Genomic DNA, 26,051 nt, shown 5'->3' with positions numbered 1-26,051 from the left:
CATGCCGCTAAAAATGGCATGGCTACCTCCAAACTCGTATTGAGCCCCAATGACAGCCAAACTCCCATACCCTTACTGCCAGTTGGTCCTGTGGGTTTACTTCATGGGGATTGTGGTGAAATGACCATGACTGGTAATTCTACCACAGTAATTCTGCTGATATTTGGTCTTAAAGTGGCAGATTGGCCTCTGCATGATGCTGGAGGAAAACCATCCACTTCAAGTTAGAACTGTTGTTCGGCTGTGCGATAAAAATGGTTATAATTCTGTTACCTCACCAAAAAAGTGGGAGCAATTAAAATAGCACCAATTATTTTCCTGCATCACCAAAATGATGCCTACTGTTTTCTGCAGAGTCCAGTACATTGGTGAAATGCAACTATCAGGTATCAATGATACTGGTGACCTTTTTGATTGTAGGCTCATTGTAGCTCTCCATTGGCTAAAACCCACAATGCCTACTTATGTAAAATGTGCCTGCGTGTGTACATGTTCTTCAGGGCCTTGTACGCGCCCTGCCACCTCTGCTTAAGGGACAGCTATTCATTGAGTGATTTCTTAATTCAGGTGAGATAGGTTACAGCAATGGACCCCAAGTGGTATCCTAGAGTACCATTCAGCTTGTGTACTTTGAGAATAGCTTATGTGTATTAAAGGACTTCATCTAATATATGCAATACAAATCTTGCACCCATGCTGCAAGCGTGGGCTCATGGACTGCAGAATGGCAGCATTTTATAGATCTGTTATTTCTGCATGTAGGATTCAATGCAAACTAATTAAGTTTGAAGGGAATTAAAAAAAAGTTTGAAGAAAAGGTAGGAAACACATTCGGATAGACAGGACGTGAGCCACATTTTAATGTTTTACTACATTTTGTGGGACTGGCCATTCATTCCATAATGCACTTCTGGCATGAGGACCTGAGTGTTTGTGATTTTCCCTAACCTGACTCACCTGGGTTTTCCATAACGAGTCCTCAAAGGACTCACCAGGACTCCAATGCCAACTGTGCCTCCCAGGCACCGCATAGTAAGTCGGTCAAGGCAATGGCCTGGCACAGCTGATTGTGTGGGGTTTACTGATTGTAGGCAGCGTGGTTTGTTTCCCGTTCCATACGGCCTGCTGTAACCCACAGGCGTCCCTACAGAAAGCCCCTGTGTAAATCCAATATGCAGTGGTCAGGGACTGCTCGTGAAGGAATGAAAGCACAGGGGCAAGGTGCTCGTCTTGGAAGCAAGACCAGCAGAGAAGCAGAGGTTCGAATCCCCGATCCGCGCTTCCAAACCAAACTCGGGGAATATGCGTGTTATAAAAAATAATAATAACATAAAAATATATACGAGTGAGTGGGGTACAGACGTTCCATACATGTTTATGGCTTTTGTCTGCCTCTGAGAGAGGGCTATAGTTCCTTATACCGGATGTGGCCGCTCTGTGAATGGAATCTCTCTATTCAACCTGGAAGCAAAACCTGGGAAGAGGCTCATGAATATGGCAGCCCTCAGTGATTGTGACTTAATTCAACCTTGCAATTGGGAACTGAATTGCTACTCAAACCTTGCAAGCCCTCGACCTTCTAGTTAACTCCAATCCTTACCTTTTCATACCTGGAGATGATTCCAGAACCCCGGAAGATGCACACCTGAGGAAGGTTTGTGAGGAGGCTTTGTGGGTTCCTAGCCCTGCTCAATGGCTGTGGACCCCAGAATTCTAATGATCAGAGAGAACGGAAGGAACCAGCAATCCCCTCCTTGGACCTGTAGGGAAGACCTCAGTCGCAAGCAATGAAGTATTGCCTGTTCCCATGAATGACGTGATGCCCATTACCTGCTCAGACCTTATGTGAAGACGCAGAAGCACTGTACACCAAGAGCATAGGACGACGAGGTAGCCTGAGGCCTCTGTTCAGTACCCGCGACATTCGGCCAAGACACAGCCGATCCGCACGTCTCTCAATGAGTGACGTTTGGAAGCTTTACTTGAACTAACCATCAAAAACATCGACCTTTCTAGATGCAGAGTGAGAAGATACCCCAATCTAGGAATTTGCTTTTAGTGTTGTGAGGTCAAAGAAAGGGCAAGGTGCCCTCAGGACAGCTGGAGGCAAAGGCAAGAAGAGCTACTCATAAATGTGTATGAAGCACAGACCATGAGTTCAAACCAACATGGGTGCCAGTATGCTTTATTCCATATCTACTCATAAGGTGGCCCTGCAGATGTTTGCGACTAACCCCCTATGACCGCTGACCAGTAAGTTTGCCAGGTAGGTGTAGTGGGAGTTAAGCGACTAAAGATCTCAGTAATGGACAGGAAACAGAAAAAAACTGATGGAAACACAAGGTGAACACTGATTGCAACTGAAAGGGTCCTCAGCAATCACACACAATAGACAGCTAAGCTGGTGTCATGACTACTATAACCAGTGGCATCCACTTGTATTGCACTTATTCAGTCCCCTCGAAGACAACAGAGTTAAGAGGCATCGATATCCCCCCGCGCCTCCGTCCTGCAAGACAAATCTGCCTAAGGGGTCATTTGACAAGCTCCCTGTGATCACTGTGACTGAGCCCACCCAGACCTCCTAATTTAGAAATGAAATCCCTCATAAGCCACCAGCCGCATCCGAGCTCCAAGGCAAAGATCAAGATTGATCCCAACCAAACAGGAGCTCGTCACCTTGACGCGCAATTGATAGATCTGTGTACTTTGTGAAGGGCCAAAAAATGCGTCATGTTGGTGAATTATATAATTAGTAAATGATGATGCATTGGTGAGGATGAATATATATCATTTTGTCACTGTGGGTTCCACTGCTCAGAAGATGCTCATGGCAAGTGACTTGCTGTTTAGTTAGTTAATGGCTGCACTGCCATCTTGCTGCAGTAGCGGTGATCATTGACTCTACCAGAAGAAGGTGTGCAGAGATGCTGGAGAACGGGCCGGCCCAGTCAGATGAAATGCAGCTGTATCAGGAGGACCATCCTGGTGCGCATTCCAGTGGCATCCTGCACTGCACAATTCCTGGGAATAACGACTGGCGGATGGACCTCAGCCTTCTTGAGAAAGCGCTTTTAGCACAAAACCGGTTGACTGCCCAACAAACCTTCTTCATATAGTTTGCTGTGTGTGGCTCCATTCCTTCATAACACCAGAGAAAAAGCATTCCTCTATGACCTAACTGGAACATCTTTGCAGTTATTGTAATACAATCGCCAGGTTGAACATGATCCTCAGACCAGTGGTTTGCCCCAGTCATTGGTAAATGCATCACCTGACTCCTCGTAGTATTACTGTTCTCCAACTTCTTACGATAGTCTACTTTCCCCCACAAACCACACCAAGGCAATTATATTTAAGCCTGAGCACACACGCGAAGGCCTCTAACGAGGACTCCGGTGCTGTTATCACCGAGTCCAGCCTGTGCAACAGGAGCTTCTGGCTATTAGCACTCCGGAAACACGGGCTGCTAAGAGCAATGTATCTTATTTCAATGAACTGGACACCTCGTGGCGTTCCGATCGTTGAAACAAAATACTTACTTAAGATGGCCGCCATGGATCAGGAAGGCTCCACTTCCATTTCCATGGCCAGTTGCGATAAGGAGCAGCAACAGCGGCAGCTGCAGCCACCGCTGAAGTAATAAGGTAAGTGGAGCTCAGGGTGGGAGGCACGGGAAATTGAGGGAGAGCAAAGGAGGGTGGGGGAAGATGGCAGGGGGAAGCAGCCACGATCCAAGCAAGCAGCCACAATCCAAGCAACCTGATGGGTTGCGTCCCCTGCCCTGGGAATCATTGATCATTACCACAAAAGGTTCCCTTAACGCTCATCCCATACCTTGCACATGTCCGACAGCCAGTTTTCTTCCCCTTGGTCTATATATCCATGTGTGATGAAGCGTGTTTTCCGGCTTGCATTGAAATTTGAGTATGAAATAGTCGCTGGATTTATCGCCGTTATTTCCTGTTGCGGGGAAGAACACAGATTATGGCCATGTAGTGGTTTTTACAGGATTACAGTTATAGTGCATTGTAGAAACAGAGGGCCTCATTACGAGTTTGGAGGTAGCCATGCCCTTAAGAAGGGCATGGCTACCTCCAAACTCGGGTCCGGGTTCCCTCAATGGGGAAATACCAGGCCATTCTGACCTTGGAGGACCCGGTATTTCCCCATTCAGGGAACCCGGACCCGAACCATCCCCATTCCCATTTGAGCCCCCATAGGGCTTAATGGGAATGGGGAGCATGCTAACAACGGGTTTGTTAATGACGGGCCCGTTGTTAGCATGCTGGGCCGCTCGCGGGACCCGCTAACGACGTCTTGTAAAACCAGGCGTTCAGAGCGGGTCCCGCGAGCGGACCTCGTAATAGGGCGGTAAGGGGTTAATGGCTCCGGCACCTTTACCGGCGCTGTTAACCCCTTACCGCCCACCTCGTAATGAGGCCCAGAGTGTGACAATAGGGGTGCCCCCACTTGTCTTCAACACGGTCCTTTTTAGTTTTGTCTATTGGATGGTAACAAAGCACCACCAATAAGCCAAAACTATGACATTGGGATACAGATAGGAGGGCCATGACATGCAAGAAGGGATAAACAGCTTGTAGGTGTTGCTTGGTTATTTCCCCATCCACTAGCTGGCCATGGCCATGCTAATCCCTATGTCCATTCACACATGCACCTGCCCTTCCTTTCCCAAAACAAATCCTCCCGGGATCTCTTTGAGCTCGCTCTATCAAGCAGTAAACCTCAGCCTACCAGTGTTATTTCTAAGTTACTTCTGAGGTAATGGCCTAGTTGCAACTGTAAATGCAATACTGGTATAGTAAAGGGTTGAACCAAGTAGATCATTCGGAATCTTCAAGGCCTAAGAATGATTACTGTATTCCTTTGTTACCTTCCCACCTGCCTTGAAGCGCGTTGAAGCACGTCACCTGTGTTTAAGCACTATATTAATAAACAATAAACAATGAATACATAAATAAATAAATAAATAAGTGGGCCTTCAGGCAGTTGACTTATATCTGTTCCTGTTAAGAATATGCATTAAAAACTCCAGCAGTTCTGGCCTGTGCATAGTTATTAGATAAGCACTTGCCAGAACTGTTATCATATGCTCAGGTAATCACACCATTAATTGACGCCCACTCTGAGCAGCACAATGACACAAGCGTTGTGGACAATGCAGAGTTTGCCAGTTCAACAAACTCGTTGCTTCACTCACACACATAACAAGAGTTCGACGTGTGAGTCAACGATAAAGAACGTTTGCCATGGTGAAAGGGCAAGTGTGCACGGTATTATATCTAGGGAACAAATGCTCTGGTGCAAAAGCATATTCTTTCACTGCATTGTTGTCCCAGCCCAGAGTTTGCATTAGTGCTAATACGGAATTGTGTTAGCACCAGGGCTAACTTAGCCCAGGTGCAAACATGCTCTGAAAGCAGATGCTTCTTGCACTAGGGTCATTCTTGCCCTTCTGATCGCACGGTTCACCATTGCGCTTGCACTGGTGCAAAGGTTCGGTAATAAGGCCCCTGTGCCTCATGATGCACTGACCGGTGGATGAAGGACACCAAATAATAAATAATAGTGGCTGATGAACTTTGAAATGGGGAAATGAATCCTCTTTGCCGCTCCAGGTTACTCTCATTGTCATGTAATGGATTTTCAGTAAGATGAGGGTGGGGTGGGTGGTCACACTTCCAATTTCAAGGGTAACCTCTCACAGATACACCCACTCGCCCCTCCATCGTCTTTGGGGCCATCAATGTGACCACATGGTAGGGTTGGATGTGGACTCTGTGTCATAGTAGGTAGGGAAGTCCCTCGGACAGGTAGCTCTCAGAGGCAGGGCAGTCTCTCTACTATAGGTTGGAAGGAAAGGTCTCACTACTAGGTAGGGACATCTTTAGCTAGGTAGGTCTCCGTAGTAGGTTGCTAGTAATGTCTCTCTATAGGTTTGGTCCCTACATAGTAGGTAGTCAGGAGGTCACTATAATAGGTCAGTCGGGAGCTTTCTTTAATGGGTAGGGAGCTATTCTTACTATGTAGGTGGTAAGGTCTCTCTCACAGGTAGGTCGTTGTTATATAGGTTGGTAAAGGTGTTCTCTGAGCAGGAAAGTAGTGCGTCTCTGTGCTGTGTACAGACGTGCCATTAGGTAGTTAGGTAGGTTTCTTATTATGGGTGGGCATAAAGTACTCTGAGGTTAGGTAGGTATGATGAGTGTCTCCCCTGTGTGGCAGGAGGTATTCTAGTGTACCAGTGGTCTTTCTTGTAGTAGCTATGGTGGGCCCTAGTTTGATATGTACTGAAATACCTCTGGGTTAGGTGTGCTATATAAATGCATACATAAATAAATAAATAATAAATAAATACATTTAGCCAGGGGGCCTGCATGTGATGTGAAGGGCAATTCCCAATAACAGACGGAAGACCTTTGTTGTGTATAGTTGTGATCGACGCATCTTACTTGAAAGTTGTTGGGATTTTCTCTGGTGTACAGCAGGAACCTAGTGTTGACCTTCTCTGGCGGCCAGGGCAACTTTGCAATTGGTCTTTCCGTGGTGCCCGCCCACGGGATGTCGTCAGTAAAGCATCCAAGGCGGTCATAGCACACCTCCCTGCCTGTGGAACAAGGTAACACACACACCTTCAGTAAGTGAATAAAGTGTAACCCTAGGTCAGCCCGATGAGGAGCGTGACGTCCAGAGCCTCATCACGAGGACAGCGGTTGCGTTAAGTAGTGGTGGTAACCGAGCACTAATTCTATCACCACTGCATTACCACACCACCGTACTACAAGTTCAGCGGTGAAGTGGAGGATTCACCTTGAGCAGAAAGCTGGAGTTAATCTGATGCTTTACTCCTGAACATCTGCAAAAACAGCTGAATTACCACTGCGCAGGATTACCACCGCCAGTAATTATCACTGCCGGTAATTCTGCCGAACTCCCCGAGGAGTCCCATGGACTCAAATAGATGGGGACTAACACTGCCTACCACCACTTGTAATCCAATGGTAAATCCGCCGGACAAAGTGGCAGCAACGGTATTTCCCGATTTACCGCCATAATACTGACAAACTCGTAATGCGTGTTAGTACTTCTCGACCAGATACTCTGGCAATTACACTAAAGCACAAGCAGTGACACAATGCAAGACCACATTGCATTTGCATTGCAGATTCAGGTCATTTAAAAGATATAATGCTTCGGATTTATGGAACAAGAATCAAGTCTTGTGGACGACGATCATTTCCAGGTTTTTGAACTTGTGCACGAGGAGATTTTGCCAAGTCGCTTGCCCAGTTTGCACAAATTGATTAAAGGGAAGGAGTAGAGAATTATCAGCCCAGTGCTTGCATTGTCGGCCATGTTAGCCACTAGACCACGCTTATTGCAGTCAAGTGTGTCTAGTGGATCTGATGACACTATAAACAGTGTGGCACCAGTAATGGATCCGAAGCATGGCAGTACATGTTACACAATCATCTCTGCATCAGCCCAGCCACACACCAATCTACACTGCTGCCTTGCAGGATCTTCCAAAATAGGTTTCAACACCACAAATAACTCTCCAGTAATACATATGAAACTGACCATGACGTCTAGAAAATGAACCGGCAATCAACAATCTGTGCAAAGTAGGAAATGTGGTTTTTCACAGTTACAAATCAGCATGAACTATATATTGGTTCTCACCTCTGACCACACCCAGCAGGAAAAGCGATGTCGCCCAGGTTCCCAGCATCTGGAGAGACAAGAATAATAACCATCAATGGTGCATTCAGGAATGGTCCTATAGAATCATACAAGGAGAAAAATATTGCAGAAGATGCATTGATATAGCCGATAGATCTGGTTTTTGCGTAGGCATTTCCTATCACAGTCCTTCAGCATCCCTGACATATAACGAGTGCGACCCACTCTTGGATTTTGTCAATCCGTGGGTGACATCGTTCCTTTAGTGGAAAAGGAGGATTTCAGTAGGAGCATGGAATGGCATCCACACACTCTCCTATAAATGATTTCCATGATCTGGCAGACATAACTCTTTCTGTGCTGTGTGTCACCTCTTACAGGGCAGAAAGATACACAGACAGCATGGAATGCATAAAATGCAATACTTTCTTTTTATTGGTTTTTCATAACGCGCCTGAGTTCGGTTTCTAAGCGCAGATCCAGGATTCGAACCTCTGTTGCTCCACGTGGTCTTGCTTCCAAGACAAGAATGTTGCCCCTGTGAGATGGAACTTTGCTTACATTATTAGATTTTCTCTTGAGTGTCGAAAGGTGTTACCGGTACATCCTGCTCCCCACCAATATTTGTGCACTCAGACACCAAGTAAGACACAGGAGCCCAGAAGTAGAAAGATAAAACGTATAATGCAAACAGGAGCCAATGCCTGGGAGGACTGCTCTGCGCCTCCCCAGGCGGGTCTCACCCTTATTTTCAGATGTAGTGGCTGGCACATTCTCCACCAATAGCGTCGCTAATAAAACATACTTCCATATAAGGTGCGGTTTGAGTTCTGCTGGTGAGTGATTTTCTTGATCACGAGGCAATCTTTGTCCTAGGGGGTCTGTTCCAGCAGTTGTTAGTCACGTATGGCATGTCATTCTTGGGAGGCGCTGGCATCAGCCCAGGCTGCCAGAGGCGCTATATCCACACATTCCACAGCGCTGCGACCTTGCTCGCCTCTAACCTGTTTCCCCTGGTCATGTGCCTCGAACGAAACGAAAATACAGAGTTGATAACAAAAGGTTGAGGTGGAATGTGTGTCTTCAGGGGCCCACCTTGTCTGCTATTATTTAGTTGATTGCTCCTTACGATTCCCGGCAGATGACATTTTTATTGCCGGGGATCTAAATTCTCAATGTATCTCTACACTGGACCCTAGGTCGGGAAAGCTTAAACAGAAGTCCAGCAATTGCAAAATATGGTCAGAGTTTATGAAGGATTGGAATCTCTTTATGCTGAATGGTAACATCAGGGGGGACATCCCAAATTCCGCTACCTGGCATAGAGGTTCCTCTTTCTCTACGATTGATTATCTTTTTGCATCAAGAAATATTTTTGAGAGTTGTCGCAGTTTGGTTGTTGGGGATGGGAACAATGATGACCATGCTATGTTGAAGGTGGCCTTATTCTATGAGTGGGCTTTAGAGGTCCCCCGCTATGGTCAAGAGTTCCTCATTAATAATGCAGGGAATGTAATTAGAACATTTCCCAAAGGGGGTCAACTATTAAATAAGGAGCTGAGAAACAGGGTGAGTGATCTATCTTTCCGGAAATTATCCGAGTCGTGCATGCCAGGGCTCTTTATGTATTTTTTATCTGATCTGACTCAGGTGGAGCCTGTTTCACAGAAACCCCATAAGATCCATAAACATTCTTTTAATGATCAAATCATTGCCCAAAAGCTCGAAATGAGGTATCAAAGATCTATCCTAAAGAATTCGGGTTTATGTATGAAAGCCTATAGGGCAGGAGTAGTTAAGCTAAAGAATAACTATAGGAATTGGCTTCGTGCCCATAAGCATCTGGTGCTACAGCAGGATGCCGAGATAATGCTCTGTGCTCTGTCTCACAGGAATTCCTGAAACTTCTGGTTAATGGTGGGAATGAATGAGGCAGTCCATCATCAGAAACAGGATTCAGTAATTCTGGAGGGGGTGTGGCTTGATCATTTTGCCAAGGTTTATGACTCTGAGGCTCCAGAGTGTTGGATGATGGATCTAACACCTAATTGGGATCTAGAATTTAATGTCCTGGACCTAGAATTGTTAATTAAGAAATCTTCAGCCTCTAGAGCGTCTGGTCCGAATGGTTTGAGTAACTCGATTCTGAAAATGGATTCAATCACCTGGGCGAAGGTTCTAAAATTACTCTTTGATAACGTCATTACCCAGAAGAGATTTCCAGATTCCTGGAAACATTCCATAGTCATACCTATCTACAAAAATGGTGATAGGTCCCTAGACTCTAATTACTGCCCTATTTCTTTGCTAGATGCAGACAGTAAAATCTTTTCAGGCATCATTTTAGGGGAATTGGAAGCCTGGGCAAAAACAAAGGGAATTATCCCTAAGCAGCAATCTGGTTTTAGGAAGGGTTTATCTACCTCATTGAATGGGCTTGTTCTAAATTGCCTTGCTTTAAAGTCATTTACTAAGGGTGGCCCTACCCTTTTTGGAGCCTGGATTGACCTTTCCCAGGCATTTGATACGGTTGATAGGAATTTACTCTGGAGAAAACTTGACGCCTGGGGAATTCCTTCTGGCTTACTTTCTATACTGAGAGAGTTGCACTCTAATAATTACATGTGGGTCAGACTCGGTAGATCGGGCTTGCTCTCTAATCCAATTAGCATAACTAGAGGGGTACGACAAGGTTGTTTACTAGCTCCTTTGCTTTTCATCCTCTTTATGGCGGATCTAACTAATTGGTTGCATGATATTGGTTTAATATCTCCATCTATTGGCAATGCTAAAATAAATTGGTTAGCTTATGCGGATGATATAGTAGTCCTGGATTATTCGCAAGTGGGGCTACAACGTCTGCTAACCGCCTTAGAATCTTATGCAAGGAGCAATAAACTAAATATTAACCCCTCAAAATCTAAGATCCTACTATTTAAGAGACCAAATAAAATAGTAAAGAATTTTGCTTGGAAGCTGGATCAGTGTCCGGTAGAGGTTGTCTCAGAATTAACATATCTGGGAGTTGTACTAAGATCTTCTCCTACAAAGAGCAATTTGGTGTCATCTATTGATCTAAAAGTAGTGAAATTATGTGCTCAGATGAAAAAAATCAATTTTAAGTTCGGCAAATTTTCTATCCTCCCACTTGTAAGATTCTACATAGGGAAGGTAGTTCCCATAATTCTATATGGTCTGGTTTATAGCAATATAGCTTTGGAGATAGATTGGGATGTAATAGAGTCTAGGATCTGGAAACGTACCTTAGGTAGGCAATTTAGAACAAGCCCATTCAATGAGGTAGATAAACCCTTCCTAAAACCAGATTGCTGCTTAGGGATAATTCCCTTTGTTTTTGCCCAGGCTTCCAATTCCCCTAAAATGATGCCTGAAAAGATTTTACTGTCTGCATCTAGCAAAGAAATAGGGCAGTAATTAGAGTCTAGGGACCTATCACCATTTTTGTAGATAGGTATGACTATGGAATGTTTCCAGGAATCTGGAAATCTCTTCTGGGTAATGACGTTATCAAAGAGTAATTTTAGAACCTTCGCCCAGGTGATTGAATCCATTTTCAGAATCGAGTTACTCAAACCATTCGGACCAGACGCTCTAGAGGCTGAAGATTTCTTAATTAACAATTCTAGGTCCAGGACATTAAATTCTAGATCCCAATTAGGTGTTAGATCCATCATCCAACACTCTGGAGCCTCAGAGTCATAAACCTTGGCAAAATGATCAAGCCACACCCCCTCCAGAATTACTGAATCCTGTTTCTGATGATTGTGTTCCCATTGTCTGTTTGCGCTATGAACTCGGTCTTTCGTCACTTAGATCATGGCTAGAATGGAAGTGGTTGACTCTCTACAGACTAATTCTAGATCCCCCAAAGAATTCCTTATTTGAGGAAACGGCTATAGAGTACCAACAAGGGAACAATGTCTTCTTATGTAGATTGGGGCAAAAATGCTTAGAACATTTGTCTGGCTGTGACTGTGATGCTGAGTCGCTTCTACAGAACCCATTAAAAGTGAAAGAAAAAATGAAATTGAGTGATTGGATAGACACTATTGACGATATGCGAAAAATTCTAGATCCCCCAAAGAATTCCTTATTTGAGGAAACGGCTATAGAGTACCAACAAGGGAACAATGTCTTCTTATGTAGATTGGGGCAAAAATGCTTAGAACTTTTGTCTGGCTGTGACTGTGATGCTGAGTCGCTTCTACAGAACCCATTAAAAGAGAAAGAAAAAATGAAATTGAGTGATTGGATAGACACTATTGACGATATGCGAAAAACCAAAAGATCAGCCTCTCTGACAGTACTGGATAAACGTCTTTCAACCATGCCGACTTATTTAAAGAAGTCCCCTAATCCTCGGTTTAGATCAACTTTTCTGAGATTTTGCTTAAATTTACTTCCTACCCTAGAATTACTAGCTATTAGAGATAACGAAGGGGGGACTTTACCTATCTGTGATAGGTGCCCTAGTAACAAACTCCAGACTATTAAGCATTTATTATCTAGTTGCTCTGGGACCTGGACTATTAGGGCTGGACATTTTAATAGATTTGTTTATGACGAGTCCTATCTCAATACCAAGGATTTTTGGGCAAGACTATCTTCTGGGAATGAGTCGGCTTTATCAATTGAGGTTGGAAGGTGTTTAAGGGAACTGAAGTTAGTTATAGATTGAATTGTTACTAGTGATTTGAATTCTTGCTTCTTTGTTTTTTAGGATGTTTGCTGTTTTTGTATTCAGAATATGTACATTTCTGTTGGATTTTAGATTGTTTTACTATTTGTTGAAATGTGTTAAAAGTCACATTTTGGCTAGTGCACAATAAATACATAAATAATAATTAAAAAAAAGCTAGTATTTATCACAGTTTCCCAATTCATTGAACGAGCTGGAAAATACCACGCGATCCACTGAGTTATGATGTCATTCTAATTTTAAGTCTCAAAACTATAGCGAATGAGATGATCCCAAAGAACAGCAAACGCCTGTATTCTAACCCCATCTAGGCCTAATGTCAACCAAGAACAGAAACCACAGTGTAAAAGAATGAAAATAAAAACTCGCAACAAACCATTCTCTTCTTTCCTGAATCCCAAAGGCAGCATGCTCCCCTTTCTCCCTTCCATTCGACTTCACACGCCCTATGTATGATCCCGCCCGAAAAGCACTTTGGGCCTCATTATGAGTTGAGTGCAAAGGGATACCAGGCACCGGTAAGGACACCAGTGCCGGTAATCCCTTTGCGCCCTATTCCGAGTTCCCTTAGTGGGTCCCTTCCTTAACGCCTGGTTTTACCAGGCTTTAAGGACGGGACCCGTTAAGGGACTTTAGAGCTAATAACGGTACCGCAATTTGCGGTACCGTTATTAGCGCCTTCCCATTGAGCCCTATGGGTGCTCAAATGGGAATGGGGAATGGCTTTTTCAATGGGGATTTACCGGTCCCGCAAAGGTCGGAATAGACCGGTAAGCACCCATTGAACGAGGGCGGACTCGGTACCGGTACTGGAGGTAGTCATGGCGCTAATAGCGCCATGATTACTTCCATACTCGGAATGAGGTTTCTTACTGAATCCGTAGATATGATCGAAAAAACAAAACGAATGGGAGATTTGATCGAATTTCAGCTACATGAAAATTACTTATAGCCAAAGAATTTCGATTAAGTCTCCCAATCGGTGCCATGACAGTGAACAAGTGGAGCAGGGGTTGCAGGGGTGTCCCCTGCACCCTTTTTCACTGGATTTGGAGGTTGCAGGGTGTCCCCCGCTTTCCGAAAATAAAGTTATTTAAAAAAAAAAAGACCCTGCAGCGCCAGTTCCAGATCATGGAAGGGAAGGGAACAGGCGTTGCAGGGACAAAGCGAGTCAGTGGCACACAGCGAAGTGTGCCGCCGAAGGCTAAGAATGGGGGTGGTTGGGAGCGGGTTATCTGAAATGGCTGCGGGAGGAAAAACCGTAAGTTATTTTTGAAAAAATGAATTTCATTTTTTTCTGCCTCAGTCATTTCAGATTCAAACAATTCATGGTAATCCTTGGTTACAGCTAGGATCACACTTTAGAAAACCTATACATACATACACACATATATTAGATATCAATCGCTGTCCACGTGAGTTGGGAAAAGCTTACCATCAAGCTTAAACAAACAAAGGAGGGGTAAAATTGCTTAACAGTGATTCTGCAAAGGTTGTGCCCTAGTAACATTTTGTAAAACGACAGAAAAAGGGGCCACACACCCTAATGATTAATCGTTCAGCTGAGCATATGTTATGCTCCTGAAGGTTTTCAAATGTCTCTGAGGGAGAGGTGACGGCAGTCAGAACTGGATTTTTTCTCCAATGAGCACATTGTATAATCGTATCATGTAACCACTTCCGCTACCTAAAGCGCCCAGATACCTCTGGGTCAGGCGCTATATAAATAAAATAAACAAATAGTGAAACACCAAGAATTACAACTAGACAGCAGTCTACAAAAATATACTATTTATATAAAGGCACAATAACAACACATGCGAATAATGAAACATTATAGATAGTGACTGTATATACTTTAAAAAGTGTGTTGCACACAAGCAACACACTTTGTAAAGTATATACAGTCACTATCATCAGTGCAAGAAAGTTAATAATACCCCAATACCTGTAAGGGAAAAAGGGTAAATAATCTATATAATGTATATAGCATAGACAGTCTTCAGTGATGGCAACCCTAACGTATAAGTTCAGCCCTAAGATGTATGGACCCTTGTACTCAATGTTCAACGCACGCGTAAAAGTGCGCGGTCCTGCATAAAGTTTGCAAAGTACTTCTTAGGGAGTAGGAAAAAGTTAAGGACATTTGGCAGAGGGGTGCTTTGCTGAATAAGCTGGGATTCTCTAAAGTCTCAGGTCAAAACAGTGGTGATGTTCCTGCACGTCAACCAAGGATTCAGCTGGACAGCCCACTGGATGACCGATGCACACTTCCAAACAGACTCACAGGGTTACCAGGAGGCGCCGAGAGTGATGGTTCCCACCACTGCACTGGTTCAAAGCACTATCGCAGGTCGTCTGAGATCAAGCAAAAAGTAGGACTCGACCGGGAAAACAGTGGGATTCAGGTGCCAGCCCACTTCAGTGCATCTCAGGATCGTCCTTTGTTCTGCTTGGCTCTTCAGGATGCTTGGTTCCTTGATCAGATCCATTTGGAATATGTTGCTGACCTGCTGGAATGAATGCAAGACTCCTCCTCATGTCCACAGTCAGATGAATGCTCGCACCCGGCCCACCAATGGGAGAATCTGCTTCATGCATGCACACCAGCAGTGGTCCAATCAGAGACATTGAGGTTCTCGTGTTCTCGTGCACACCAGATACCCTGGGACCAGTAGTGTGGATTGGGACCAGAGTGTCCCAGCCCACTTCCTGGGTATCTACACACTTAACCTGCAGGGACACGCGAAAGAAGCAGTTTTTGCGGTGAACTGCATGCCCAAATAAGGAAGTCCAAGACCAGGAAGGGTAGGGGGAAGGTCAAATGATAAAATGGCCAAAGGGACAGACAAAAGACCTCATGGTACGGCCATGTTGGACACTAGCCCTGTCACTGGCCAAACGCGGTCAACGCAGTATGGCACAGTAAAAAGTTAGACAAATATCAAATATAAGAGAAAGCTACTGCTGCCACCAATCTGTTCCGAGACACATTGTAAAACCACCATAAATTCCTTAGAGAGTGTCTAGGGCCGAAAAACACAATGGCCCCATTGTGTGATACTGCAAGGTATTTTAAGCAATTATAAAATGTTACCAACAAGAGGCAAAGAAATCGAAAGACTAAGAGAAACAAAGTTTCTCAGTACTGACAGCCTTAAGGTTGGTTCAGTTTCCCCACAACAATGAGCGAAAGCCCCGTGTAATGCAGCCAAAGGGTGTGCTCCACTGTAAGAAAGAAGTCAGTTTAGGATACAGAAACAAATGTCCATGGACTATGGAGGAAAAGTTGCTTTTAGAGAAATCTTTTCTAACAGATAATACTTAAAGACTACTCTTAAAGCCATTCACTGGCACCCAGTTTCCAGGGTATCGACTTCAAGCTTATCAAGCCAGGGACCATTCTACTGCTAATCAAGAGTTTGAAATACTGACATGTTTAAGAAATATTGGTAGAATGGGAGGAATGCTTTGCTCACAAAAGCCCTTCTGTCTTCCTTTCAATAGATCGAACACACTACTAACACACAATGCGGGTTCATTTTATTCAAGCATAAATCATACACAAAGATCAGAGCTGATAAACACTTCATGAAATCAAAACCTCTTAGTTACTCTAATCAAACCATAATGAGCCTACACCGGTAACAAAAAAGTAGGATTCTCATGGGCAGCTGCTTTGGCAACACATGCACACCTTTTGGGCAAGGACGGGTGTCCACAAGAGGTTGTTTGGTTCCAGGAGAACACCCAACATACTGAAGAGATTGCTATTTGAGTTTATCACATAACCTTTTTATTTCATGGAATGTGTGTGGAAATTACTAATAAAATTCATGAGAGAGAGTTTAATTGTGCCCTTGGATTTGCTGAGAGAAATCAGAGGAGATAGCCTAGGGAGCTCACTTTTTAGGAAAGCAAGAAGAACAAACTTGGTTGTACATGTGGATAGCTGCTACTACAAGAGTTTAACATGGAGTATCCCATACAGTGTTCCTGAAGAGTCAGACACACAGAAAGATTTGGAACAATCCAGGACTGTAGCTCAGAGGTTCAAACAATATCCTATCCACAGTCAGCAATTGAAAGGGCAGATCTATGAATATATACTATTATTATTTATTTAATGTGATTTAGTCAGAGAAAACTCAAAGTTTACACATATAATATTATAAAAATATAAATTATATATAGAATAGCTCACACAATTATACAATGTATATATAGCAGTAATTCCATAATTACAATTTCAATAAGTCAATAAATCACTTTAAGAAAACATACAGCTTAAAATGAGGAGTAATAGAGCCAACAAACAAAACAAGAAGTCCGAACTCTACTAGCTTATCACTTACTTACTCATCCTACCTCCGATCATAATTCCCATCACCTCTCAGACTTTATCACTCAATCGACTCTCATCTTCGATTCTATTCAGGTTCAGCTCCTGCTCGCCAATTTCTCTCTTAACCAATTCAATCTTGGTTTCAGCCTTAAGCCATACATTATAAAGGGCAATTAGTAGACACATATTCCCTGAGTTAATACAATAGCACCAGAAGGATAGCTCTTTCAGAGAATCCAGATTATGCACATATTTACCCAGCAACAAATGGATCATATTGTTCATTTCATGACAATCCGTTAATAGATGTCTGGCTGTTTCTAGTTTGTCCATTTGTTTGCAAAGCCGGAAAATACGATCTTGGATAGGCATCTTAGATCTACTCCCAAGATTCATCATGGTTGGTAATTGTTCCATTCTCAGTAGGATGATAAATCTTCTAAGTTTTTTAGCTGGGCAGAGGTTCAAATAGTTCTGTGGCTGCATAAAGGTATACATTCCGTTTTGGACAAAATGATAATTTTTCAATGTACTTAAGTGAGCAAAATTCTCGAGCCAGTCCCACAAATCAACTTTCTTATTCAATGCATTAATAGCAGATTTTCTAATGCTAGTTCCTGTATGATTCCAACCTTTGTCCGCTAGATATTTCATCATGGGTACATATAATCTATCCCTAATGTATTTTTTATTTAATTCCTGGTGCACAGCAGATAAAAGGGTATTGGAGGTAGTATTCATCATTTTTAAAAAGAACACCGCTCTCTTTTTTAACACCACAGCTTTTAGGGAGGTGAGTCCTAGTTCCAGTCTTATAATGGCCATAGGCACTCCAGGGGGCAGCCCCAAGATCCTTCTCCAAAATGTGCCTTCAATGATTTGTAGCCAGTTTAAATCAGAAGTTAACAACGCCTCCAGGCCATAGGTAATCATAGGGATAAATACTTGGATATACAGTTGACGTGTTGCCCATACCGTAAATCCACCCTGTTTACGAGTGAAATTGGCCAGTAAAGCTGTAATTTGGGCTGCTCTGATGGTACGTATTTGTCTACAAGATTTGTAATCCCCGTGGGGTTCGAATTCTACCCCTAAATAGCGATAAGACGGTGCATAGAGAATGGTAGTGTTACCCACCACCAGGTTAACCCGGGATACTTTTTTATGAGTGTATCTTAACACTTTTGTTTTCTCTAAATTAATGGTCAAGCCATTATTACTGATATACTCCCATAAGGCTATGGCCGACCTTCGTAATCCACTTATGGTATTATCTAATATTACCAGGTCGTCTGCATAAGCAAGGACCACACAAGGGGATTCTCCTACTTTAGGGGGACAATTATCCACAGCAGCTAAGACTATTGGAATGTCATGAACATACAAGTTATATACTAACGGGGCCGTAACACACCCCTGCTTCACCCCTCTGTTCTGCAAGACACTACTGGTCAAATGTCCTTCCTGATCTAATTTAAGACGGACTGAGGTGTTTTAGTGGAGAAATCTAAGGTAGTATAGTAGCCTTTCAGGGCAACCCATACTTTCAAGTTTTACCCATAACCGTTCTCTAGGAATGGTGTCGAACGCCACCTTAAAATCGATATATATTAAATGCATAGGCGGCTGCCCCTTAATGCTTGCTCTAGTACGCAAAATGTCTTTAATTATCAAATTGTGGATCGTAGAATATCCCCTTCGAAATCCGCTCTGGAATTTGCACAGGATGTTAGCTTCATCAGCCCACTTCTGGATTTCGCTCAACAGTAAAGAGGCAAACAGTTTTCCAGTAATATCTAGCATTGATAATAGCCTGTAGTTATGAGGATAAAGCCGATTTCCCTTTTTAAAAATGGGAATTAGGATCGCTGTTTGCCAGGTATTAGGTATTTCTCCTACTGCCATGATCTTCTTCAACAAGATAGTAAGCAAACTGGCCCAAAAATCTGGATAGTTCTTAATAACAGCGTTAGACAATCCGTTAGGGCCAGGGGCTCTTGAATCTTTCAAATCTTTAATTTTATTATATATCACCTCATATGATACCTCAAACGGCTGCTCATATGGAATTTGTCTTTTCGGCCTGACTTTATCTACTTGACTTTTCAGATTACGAGTTTCAAGGAATTCTACCCATGCTGCCCCATTTATGGGATTGACCAATTGACCTTTATTCTTACCCTTAGCCTCGCTTAGCAGCGCCCAAATGCTACGCAAGTGTCTAGACCCAATTGTCTGCACCAATCGTGGGTTCAAACGTGTACTCTCAGTCTTTTTGATGTTCTTAATAGTTATCCTGCATCTATTTTTTATTTTCCTAGTCAGTTCACTATATTGAAGCATGGGTAGTTTCATGGTCTTAATTCTTCGTAACTCTTCGTAACTCGGCTCTGAGATCCCTTTTAGCATTTCTTATTTCTTTATTAAAGGATCTCATATTGCCTTCTGTTCTTAACATTGTCCCTATGGAATTGGAAGCATGTTTACCGGAGAAGGCCAAGATCAAGTCTTCTATTGCATTAATGTTCATAGCCTCAAAATACTAAGGGTTCAAATTGTGAAGCTGGATCAGTGACTCCGTTGCTGATCTTATGTTTTTATCAGACCGGCTTATACGTGTACCAGCGTTATTAACTTTAATATTACCCATATAAGACTGAGGAGTAGGGTCCCAAGCAATTTTAAGTGCGCACCTTAAAATTGCATGGTCACTCCAGTTATTGTCAATATCCTCATAATTAGAGGAGCTCATTAGTGCACTACTTCTAATTTCGTGCACCTCTTCTTCCTCAGTAATTGTTAAATTGATATTGGCTGGAGGGTATGGAGGAAAAAAGTCAGTTATTGTACCTTGGCCTGCGACCATGTTGCCCCTCTTTTTCTTTTTAGACTTGTTGTTTTTCGTCATAGGTAATTCTTCCTCACTCTCCTTATTTGGTTGTGCTATTAAATTACGAAGGTGGTATCGATTCTTTGCAGATCCTCGGCCCGCTGGCATTATAATTCCAGTCAGTTCCAACCACAACAGCGGGGGAAAGGGGACTACTTAAGATGTTATTATCCAATGCTACTAACTGTAGCAGTCAATGAGTCTTAAATTACTATGTTGGACTGGTTCGCCTCCCAAAAACAGAGTATAGCGTAGCACCCAGCACCCTCAGCTATTATTTTCCATATAAATGAGAGAGCGTTGTATTATGAAACATATGGGATCAAAGGTATACCGCCCACAGTCTCCCAAATGTTTTTCCCCCGCTCCACTAACAGTTATCAAAAATGAAGTGGGTAAAAGGAAGGTGAGAGAGGGGAGACGAGAGGCAGACAGCTAGTTCACAACTAGCACTGGGTGATTATCAGGCACCTTGTCCTTGATGTTGCTCCCAGACTCCCTCTACTCCCTCCACTCCTCCTCTGCTATCAGCAGTCAAGGCCTGTAAGCCACCCTCACTGGCGGCCACCCGGAGTCCCTGAATCCCAAGGCTCAAGGCCCCGTCACAGGGAGGGGTTACAGCAGGCAGCAGGCGGTAGCAGGGGGGACACGAAAGTATCCCGGAGGACCACAGGGCATCAACTTCAGGGCTCCGGGCTCAGGGCTCAGGGCTCACCGTCGTCCAACCCAGCTACTGGGCTCCAAGCCCAGCCCAGCCCAGCCCAGCTTACCACTGTCCACCACAGTTGCGCTCCTCCTTTGTACTCCGCTCCGCTCCGCTTTAAGATGTAGAGCCGATGTTGAGCCGCGTGACGCTGCTCGGTGCTGCCGAGCACTTTCTCCCCAAGGTGGGTGCGCCTGCACCATGTGCCACGAACGGGGTCCACAGGGATCCACAGGGTTCACGCCGCTCGCCGAACGCAGCTCGCCGTCTGCAGCTTCCTCCGTCGCTGCCAATCTCCGCCTCTTCGAAAAAGGGACCCACAGGTCGTCAAGCCGCACCAGCTTCCGTAATACGGAGCATGTCAAGCCTCAACGCTGGCCGCTTCATACAGAGAATCATATTTTGCATTTATATAGGCATTTACAGGGTAATTCATAGAATTTCGCAGAAAAGTGTCGCAAGCGGCTGGCGCAGAGTGTCCGCGCGCGATTGTCTGCGCCAGGCGCGTGCGCCAAAACCGATTTCCGCGCACAGAGTGTTCATGGATTTCAGGCTCCCAAACCAGCTGTGGCGCAGAGTATCGCAGCGACCCTGCAGCAGCGCCAGTAACGACCCCAAGAACGACCTCGCGCAAGGAAAAGCCATCAAAATCGCTAAATCATCGCAAAGGGCTGCGCTAACCCTGGAACAGTTTACAGGGCTGCCAAACAAGGAACGCAAAGCGGGTAACGTTCATATCAGGGGTACGCGGGAAGTTTCACATGCGATTAGCCACGGTACGTGTATGACAGGGGTATGCGTGAAGTTAAACACGCGATTAACCTGGGTACGTGTATTACAGGGGTACGCGGGAATTTTCACACGCGATTTGGCTGGGTACGTGTATGACAGGGGTACACGTGAAGTTTTACACGCGATTAGCCAGGGTACGTGCATTACAGGGGTGCGCGGGAATAATCACACGCGATTTGGCTGGGTACGTGTATTACAGTGGTGCGCGGGAATAATCACACGCGATTAGGCTGGGTGGGTCCTCACAGGTGTTCCCTGTACACCCTCCACGGCCCCTGCAGGCAGCCCACAAAACAGGGGACTACCCTGCACACCTGCTCATGTCTCCCACCCCCCACCCCCCCAGCAGTGTGGGGCACCCTCCACCAGGCCCCCACCCATGTCTCCCACCACCCCCACCCCCCAGCCACCATGGGCAGCCCCCACGAGGCCCCCACTCATGTCTCCCACCCACCCCCACCCCCCAGCCACCATGGGCAGCCCCCACCAGGCCCCCACTCATGTCTCCCACCACCCCACCCCCCCCCAGCAGTGTGGGGCACCCTCCACCAGGCCCCCACCCATGTCTCCCACCACCCCCACCCCCCAGCCACCATGGGCAGCCTCCACCAGGCCCCCACTCATGTCCCCTATCACCCCCACCCCCCAGCAACCATGGGCAGCCCCCACCAGGCCCCCACTCATGTCTCCCACCCACCCCCACCCCCCAGCCACCATGGGCAGCCTCCACCAGACCCCCACTCATGTCTCCCACCACCCCCACCCCCCAGCAGTGCAGGGGCACCCTCCACCAGGCCCCCACTCCTGTCCCCCTGCATCCCCACGCCCCAGCATCCAGGGGCACCCTCCACCAGGCCCCCACTCATGTCCCCCTGCACCCCCACCCCCCAGCATCCAGGGGCACCCTCCACCAGGCCCCCACTCATGTCCAACTCATGTCCCCCTGCACCCCCAGCACCCAGCATCCAGGGGCACCCTCCACCAGGCCCCCACCCATGTCTCCCACCACCCCCACCCCCCAGCCACCATGGGCAGCCCCCACCAGGCCCCCACTCATGTCTCCCACCCACCCCCACCCCCCAGCCACCATGGGCAGCCCCACCAGGCCCCCACTCATGTCTCCCACCCACCCCCCAGCCACCATGGGCAGCCCCCACCAGGCCTCCACCCATGTCTCCCCTCCACCCCCACCCCCCAGCCACCATGGGCAGCCTCCACCAGGCCCCCACTCATGTCCCCTATCACCCCCACCCCCCAGCCACCATGGGCAGCCCCCACCAGGCCCCCACTCATGTCTCCCACCCACCCCCACCCCTCAGCCACCATGGGCAGCCTCCACCAGGCCCCCACTCATGTCTCCCACCACCCCCACCCCCAGCAGTGCAGGGGCACCCTCCACCAGGCCCCCACTCATGTCCCTCTGCATCCCCACGCCCCAGCATCCAGGGGCACCCTCCACCAGGCCCCCACTCATGTCCCCCTGCACCCCCACCCCCCCAGCATCCAGGGGCACCCTCCACCAGACCCCCACTCATATCTCCCACCACCCCCACCCCCCAGCCACCATGGGCATCCCCCACCAGGCCCCCACTCATGTCCCCTATCACCCCCCATCCACCATGGGCAGCCCCCACCAGGCCCCCACTCATGTCTCCAACCCTCCCCCACCCCCCAGCCACCATGGGTAGCCTCCACCAGGCCCCCACTCATGTCTCCCACCACCCCCACCCCCGTGGGGCACCCTCCACCAGGCCCCCACCCATGTCTCCCACCACCCCCACCCCCCAGCCACCATGGGCAGCCTCCACCAGGCCCCCACTCATGTCCCCTATCACTCCCACCCCCCAGCCACCATGGGCAGACCCCACCAGGCCCCCACTCATGTCCCCCACCACCCCCACCCCCCCAGCAGTGTGGGGCACCCTCCACCAGGCCCCCACCCAGGTCTCCCACCACCCCCACCACCCAGCCACCATGGGCAGCCCCCACCAGGCCCCCACTCATGTCTCCCACCCATCCCCACCCCCCAGCCACCATGGGCAGCCCCCACCAGGCCCCCACTCATGTCCCCTATCACCCCCACCCCCCATCCACCATGGGCAGCCCCCACCAGGCCCCCACTCATGTCTCCCACCCACCCCCACCCCCCAGCCACCATGGGCAGCCCCCACCAGGCCCCCACTCATGTCCCCTATCACCCCCACCCCCCAGCCACCATGGGCAGCCCCCACCAGGCCCCCACTCAAGTCTCCCACCACCCCCACTCCCCCAGCAGTGTGGGGCACCCTCCACCAGGCCCCCACCCATGTCTCCCATCACTCCCACCCCCAGCCACCATGGGCAGCCCCCACCAGGCCCCCACTCATGTCTCCCACCCACCCCCACCCCCCAGCCACCATGGGCACCCTCCACCAGGCCCCCACTCATGTCCCCCTGCACCCCCACCCCCCAGCATCCAGGGGCACCCTCCACCAGGCCCCCACTCATGTCCCCCTGCACCCCCACCCCCCAGCATCCAGGGGCACCCTCCACCAGGCCCCCACTCATGTCCAACTCATGTCCCCCTGCACCCCCAGCACCCAGCATCCAGGGGCACCCTCCACCAGGCCTCCACTCATGTCTCCCACCACCCCCACCCCCCCAGCCACCATGGGCAGCCTCCACCAGGCCCCCACTCATGTCCCCTATCACCCCCACCCCCCGCCACCATGGGCAACCCCCACCAGGCCCCCACTCATGTCTCCCACCCACCCCCACCCCCCAGCCACCATGGGCAGCCTCCACCAGGCCCCCACTCATGTCTCCCACCACCCCCACCCCCCAGCAGTGTGGGGCACCCTCCACCAGGCCCCCACCCATGTCTCTCACCACCCCCACCCCCCAGCCACCATGGGCAGCCTCCACCAGGCCCCCACTCATGTCCCCCTGCACCCCCACGCCACAGCATCCAGGGGCACCCTCCACCAGGCCCCCAATCATGTCCAACTCATGTCCCCCTGCACCCCCACCACCCAGCATCCAGGGGCACCCTCCACCAGGCCCCCACCCATGTCTCCCACCACCCCCACCCCCAGCCACCATGGGCAACCTCCACCAGGCCCCCACTCATGTCTCCCACCACCCCCACCCACCAGCCACCATGGACAGCCCCCACCAGGCTCCCACTCATGTCCCCTATCACCCCCACCCCCCAGCCACCATGGGCAGCCTCCACCAGACCCTCACTCATGTCCCCTATCACCCCCAACCTCCAGCCCCCATGGGCAGCCCCCACCAGGCCCCCACTCATGACTCCCACCCCCCCACCCCTCCAGCAGTGTGGGGCACCCTCCATCAGGCCCCCACCCATGTCTTCCACCACCCCACCCCCCAGCCACCATGGGCAGCCCCCACCAGGCTCCCACTCATGTCTCCCACCCACCCCCACCCCCCAGCCACCATGGGCAGCCCCCACCAGGCCCCCACTCATGTCCCCTATCACCCCCACCCCCCTTCCAACATGGGCAGCCCCCACCAGGCCCCCACTCATGTCTCCCACCCACCCCCACCCCCCAGGCACCATGGGCAGCCTCCACCAGGCCCCCACTCATATCCCCTATCACCCACATCCACCATGGGCAGCCCCCACTAGGCCCCCACTCATGTCCAACTCATGTCCCCCTGCACCCCCACCACCCAGCATCCAGGGGCACCCTCCACCAGGCCCCCACTCATGTCTCCCACCACCCCCACCCCCATCCACCATGGGCAGCCCCCACCAGGCCCCCACTCATGTCCCCTATGACCCCCACCCGCCAGCCACCATGGGCAGCCCCCACCAGGCCCCCACTCATGTCTCCCACCACCCCCACCCCCCCAGCAGTGTGGGGCACCCTCCACCAGGCCCCCACCCATGTCTCCCACCACCCCCACCCCCCAGCCACCATGGGCAGCCCCCACCAGGCCCCCACTCATGTCTTCCAAACACCCCCACCCCCCAGCCACCATGGGCAGCCCCCACCAGGCCCCCACTCATGTCTCCCACCCACCCCCACCCCCCAACCACTGTGGGCAGCCCCCACCAGGCCCCCACTCATGTCTCCCACCCACCCCCACCCCCCAGCCACCATGGGGAGCCCCCACCAGGCCCCCACTCATGTCTCCCACCACCCGCACCCACCCAGCAGTGTGGGGCACCCTCCACCAGGCCCCCACCCATGTCTCCCACCACCCCCAGCCACCATGGGCAGCCTCCACCAGGCCCCCACTCATGTCCCCCTGCAACCCCACCCCCCAGCATCCAGGGGCACCCTCCACCAGGCCCCCACTCATGTCCAACTCATGTCCCCCTGCACCCCCACCACCCAGCATCCAGGGGCACCCTCCACCAGGCCCCCACCCATGTCTCCCACCACCCCCACCCCCAGCCACCATGGGCAGCCTCCACCAGGCCCCCACTCATGTCTCCCACCACCCCCACCCACCAGCCACCATGGGCAGCCCCCACCAGGCCCCCACTCATGTCCCCTATCACCCCCACCCCCCAGCCACCATGGGCAGCCTCCACCAGGCCCCCACTCATGTCCCCTATCACCCCCACCCCCCAGCCACCATGGGCAGCCCCCACCAGGCCCCCACTCATGTGTCCCACCGCCCCCACCCCCCAGCATCCAGGGGCACCCTCCACCAGGCCCCCACTCATGTCTCCCACCACCCCCACCCCCCAGCAGTGCAGGGGCATCCTCCACCAGGCCCCCACTCATGTCTCCCACTACCCCCACCCCCCAGCAGAGCAGGAGCAGCCTCCACCAGGCCCCCACTCATGTCCCCTATCACCCCCACCCCCCAGCCACCTGGGGCAGCCTCCACCAGGCCCCCACTCATGTCTACCACCACCCCCACCCCACAGCAGTGCAGGGGC

The 26,051-nt window shown here is 49.0% G+C and overlaps 1 protein-coding gene across 1 annotated transcript in view; it reads right to left on the bottom strand.

The window, feature by feature from the left end:
* LOC138473267 (pancreatic triacylglycerol lipase-like) overlaps positions 1 to 26,051 on the bottom strand; it is a 186,958-nt gene that overhangs the window by 115,267 nt on the left and 45,640 nt on the right. The window contains exons 2-4 of the mRNA XM_069611904.1: positions 7,702 to 7,750; positions 6,471 to 6,625; positions 3,838 to 3,963 (exon numbers count right to left, since the gene is read on the bottom strand). Coding sequence (XP_069468005.1) covers positions 3,838 to 3,963; positions 6,471 to 6,625; positions 7,702 to 7,750 — 330 coding nt within the window. The remainder of the gene's footprint in view (positions 1 to 3,837; positions 3,964 to 6,470; positions 6,626 to 7,701; positions 7,751 to 26,051) is intronic.

Source organism: Ambystoma mexicanum, chromosome 8 (genome assembly GCF_040938575.1).
Source record: "Ambystoma mexicanum isolate Mex_15411 chromosome 8, UKY_AmexF1_1, whole genome shotgun sequence".
Classification (NCBI taxonomy): Eukaryota; Metazoa; Chordata; class Amphibia; order Caudata; family Ambystomatidae; genus Ambystoma; species Ambystoma mexicanum.
Note: the sequence above shows the minus strand (reverse complement) of the source record. Positions and strands in the feature narration are given on the sequence as shown.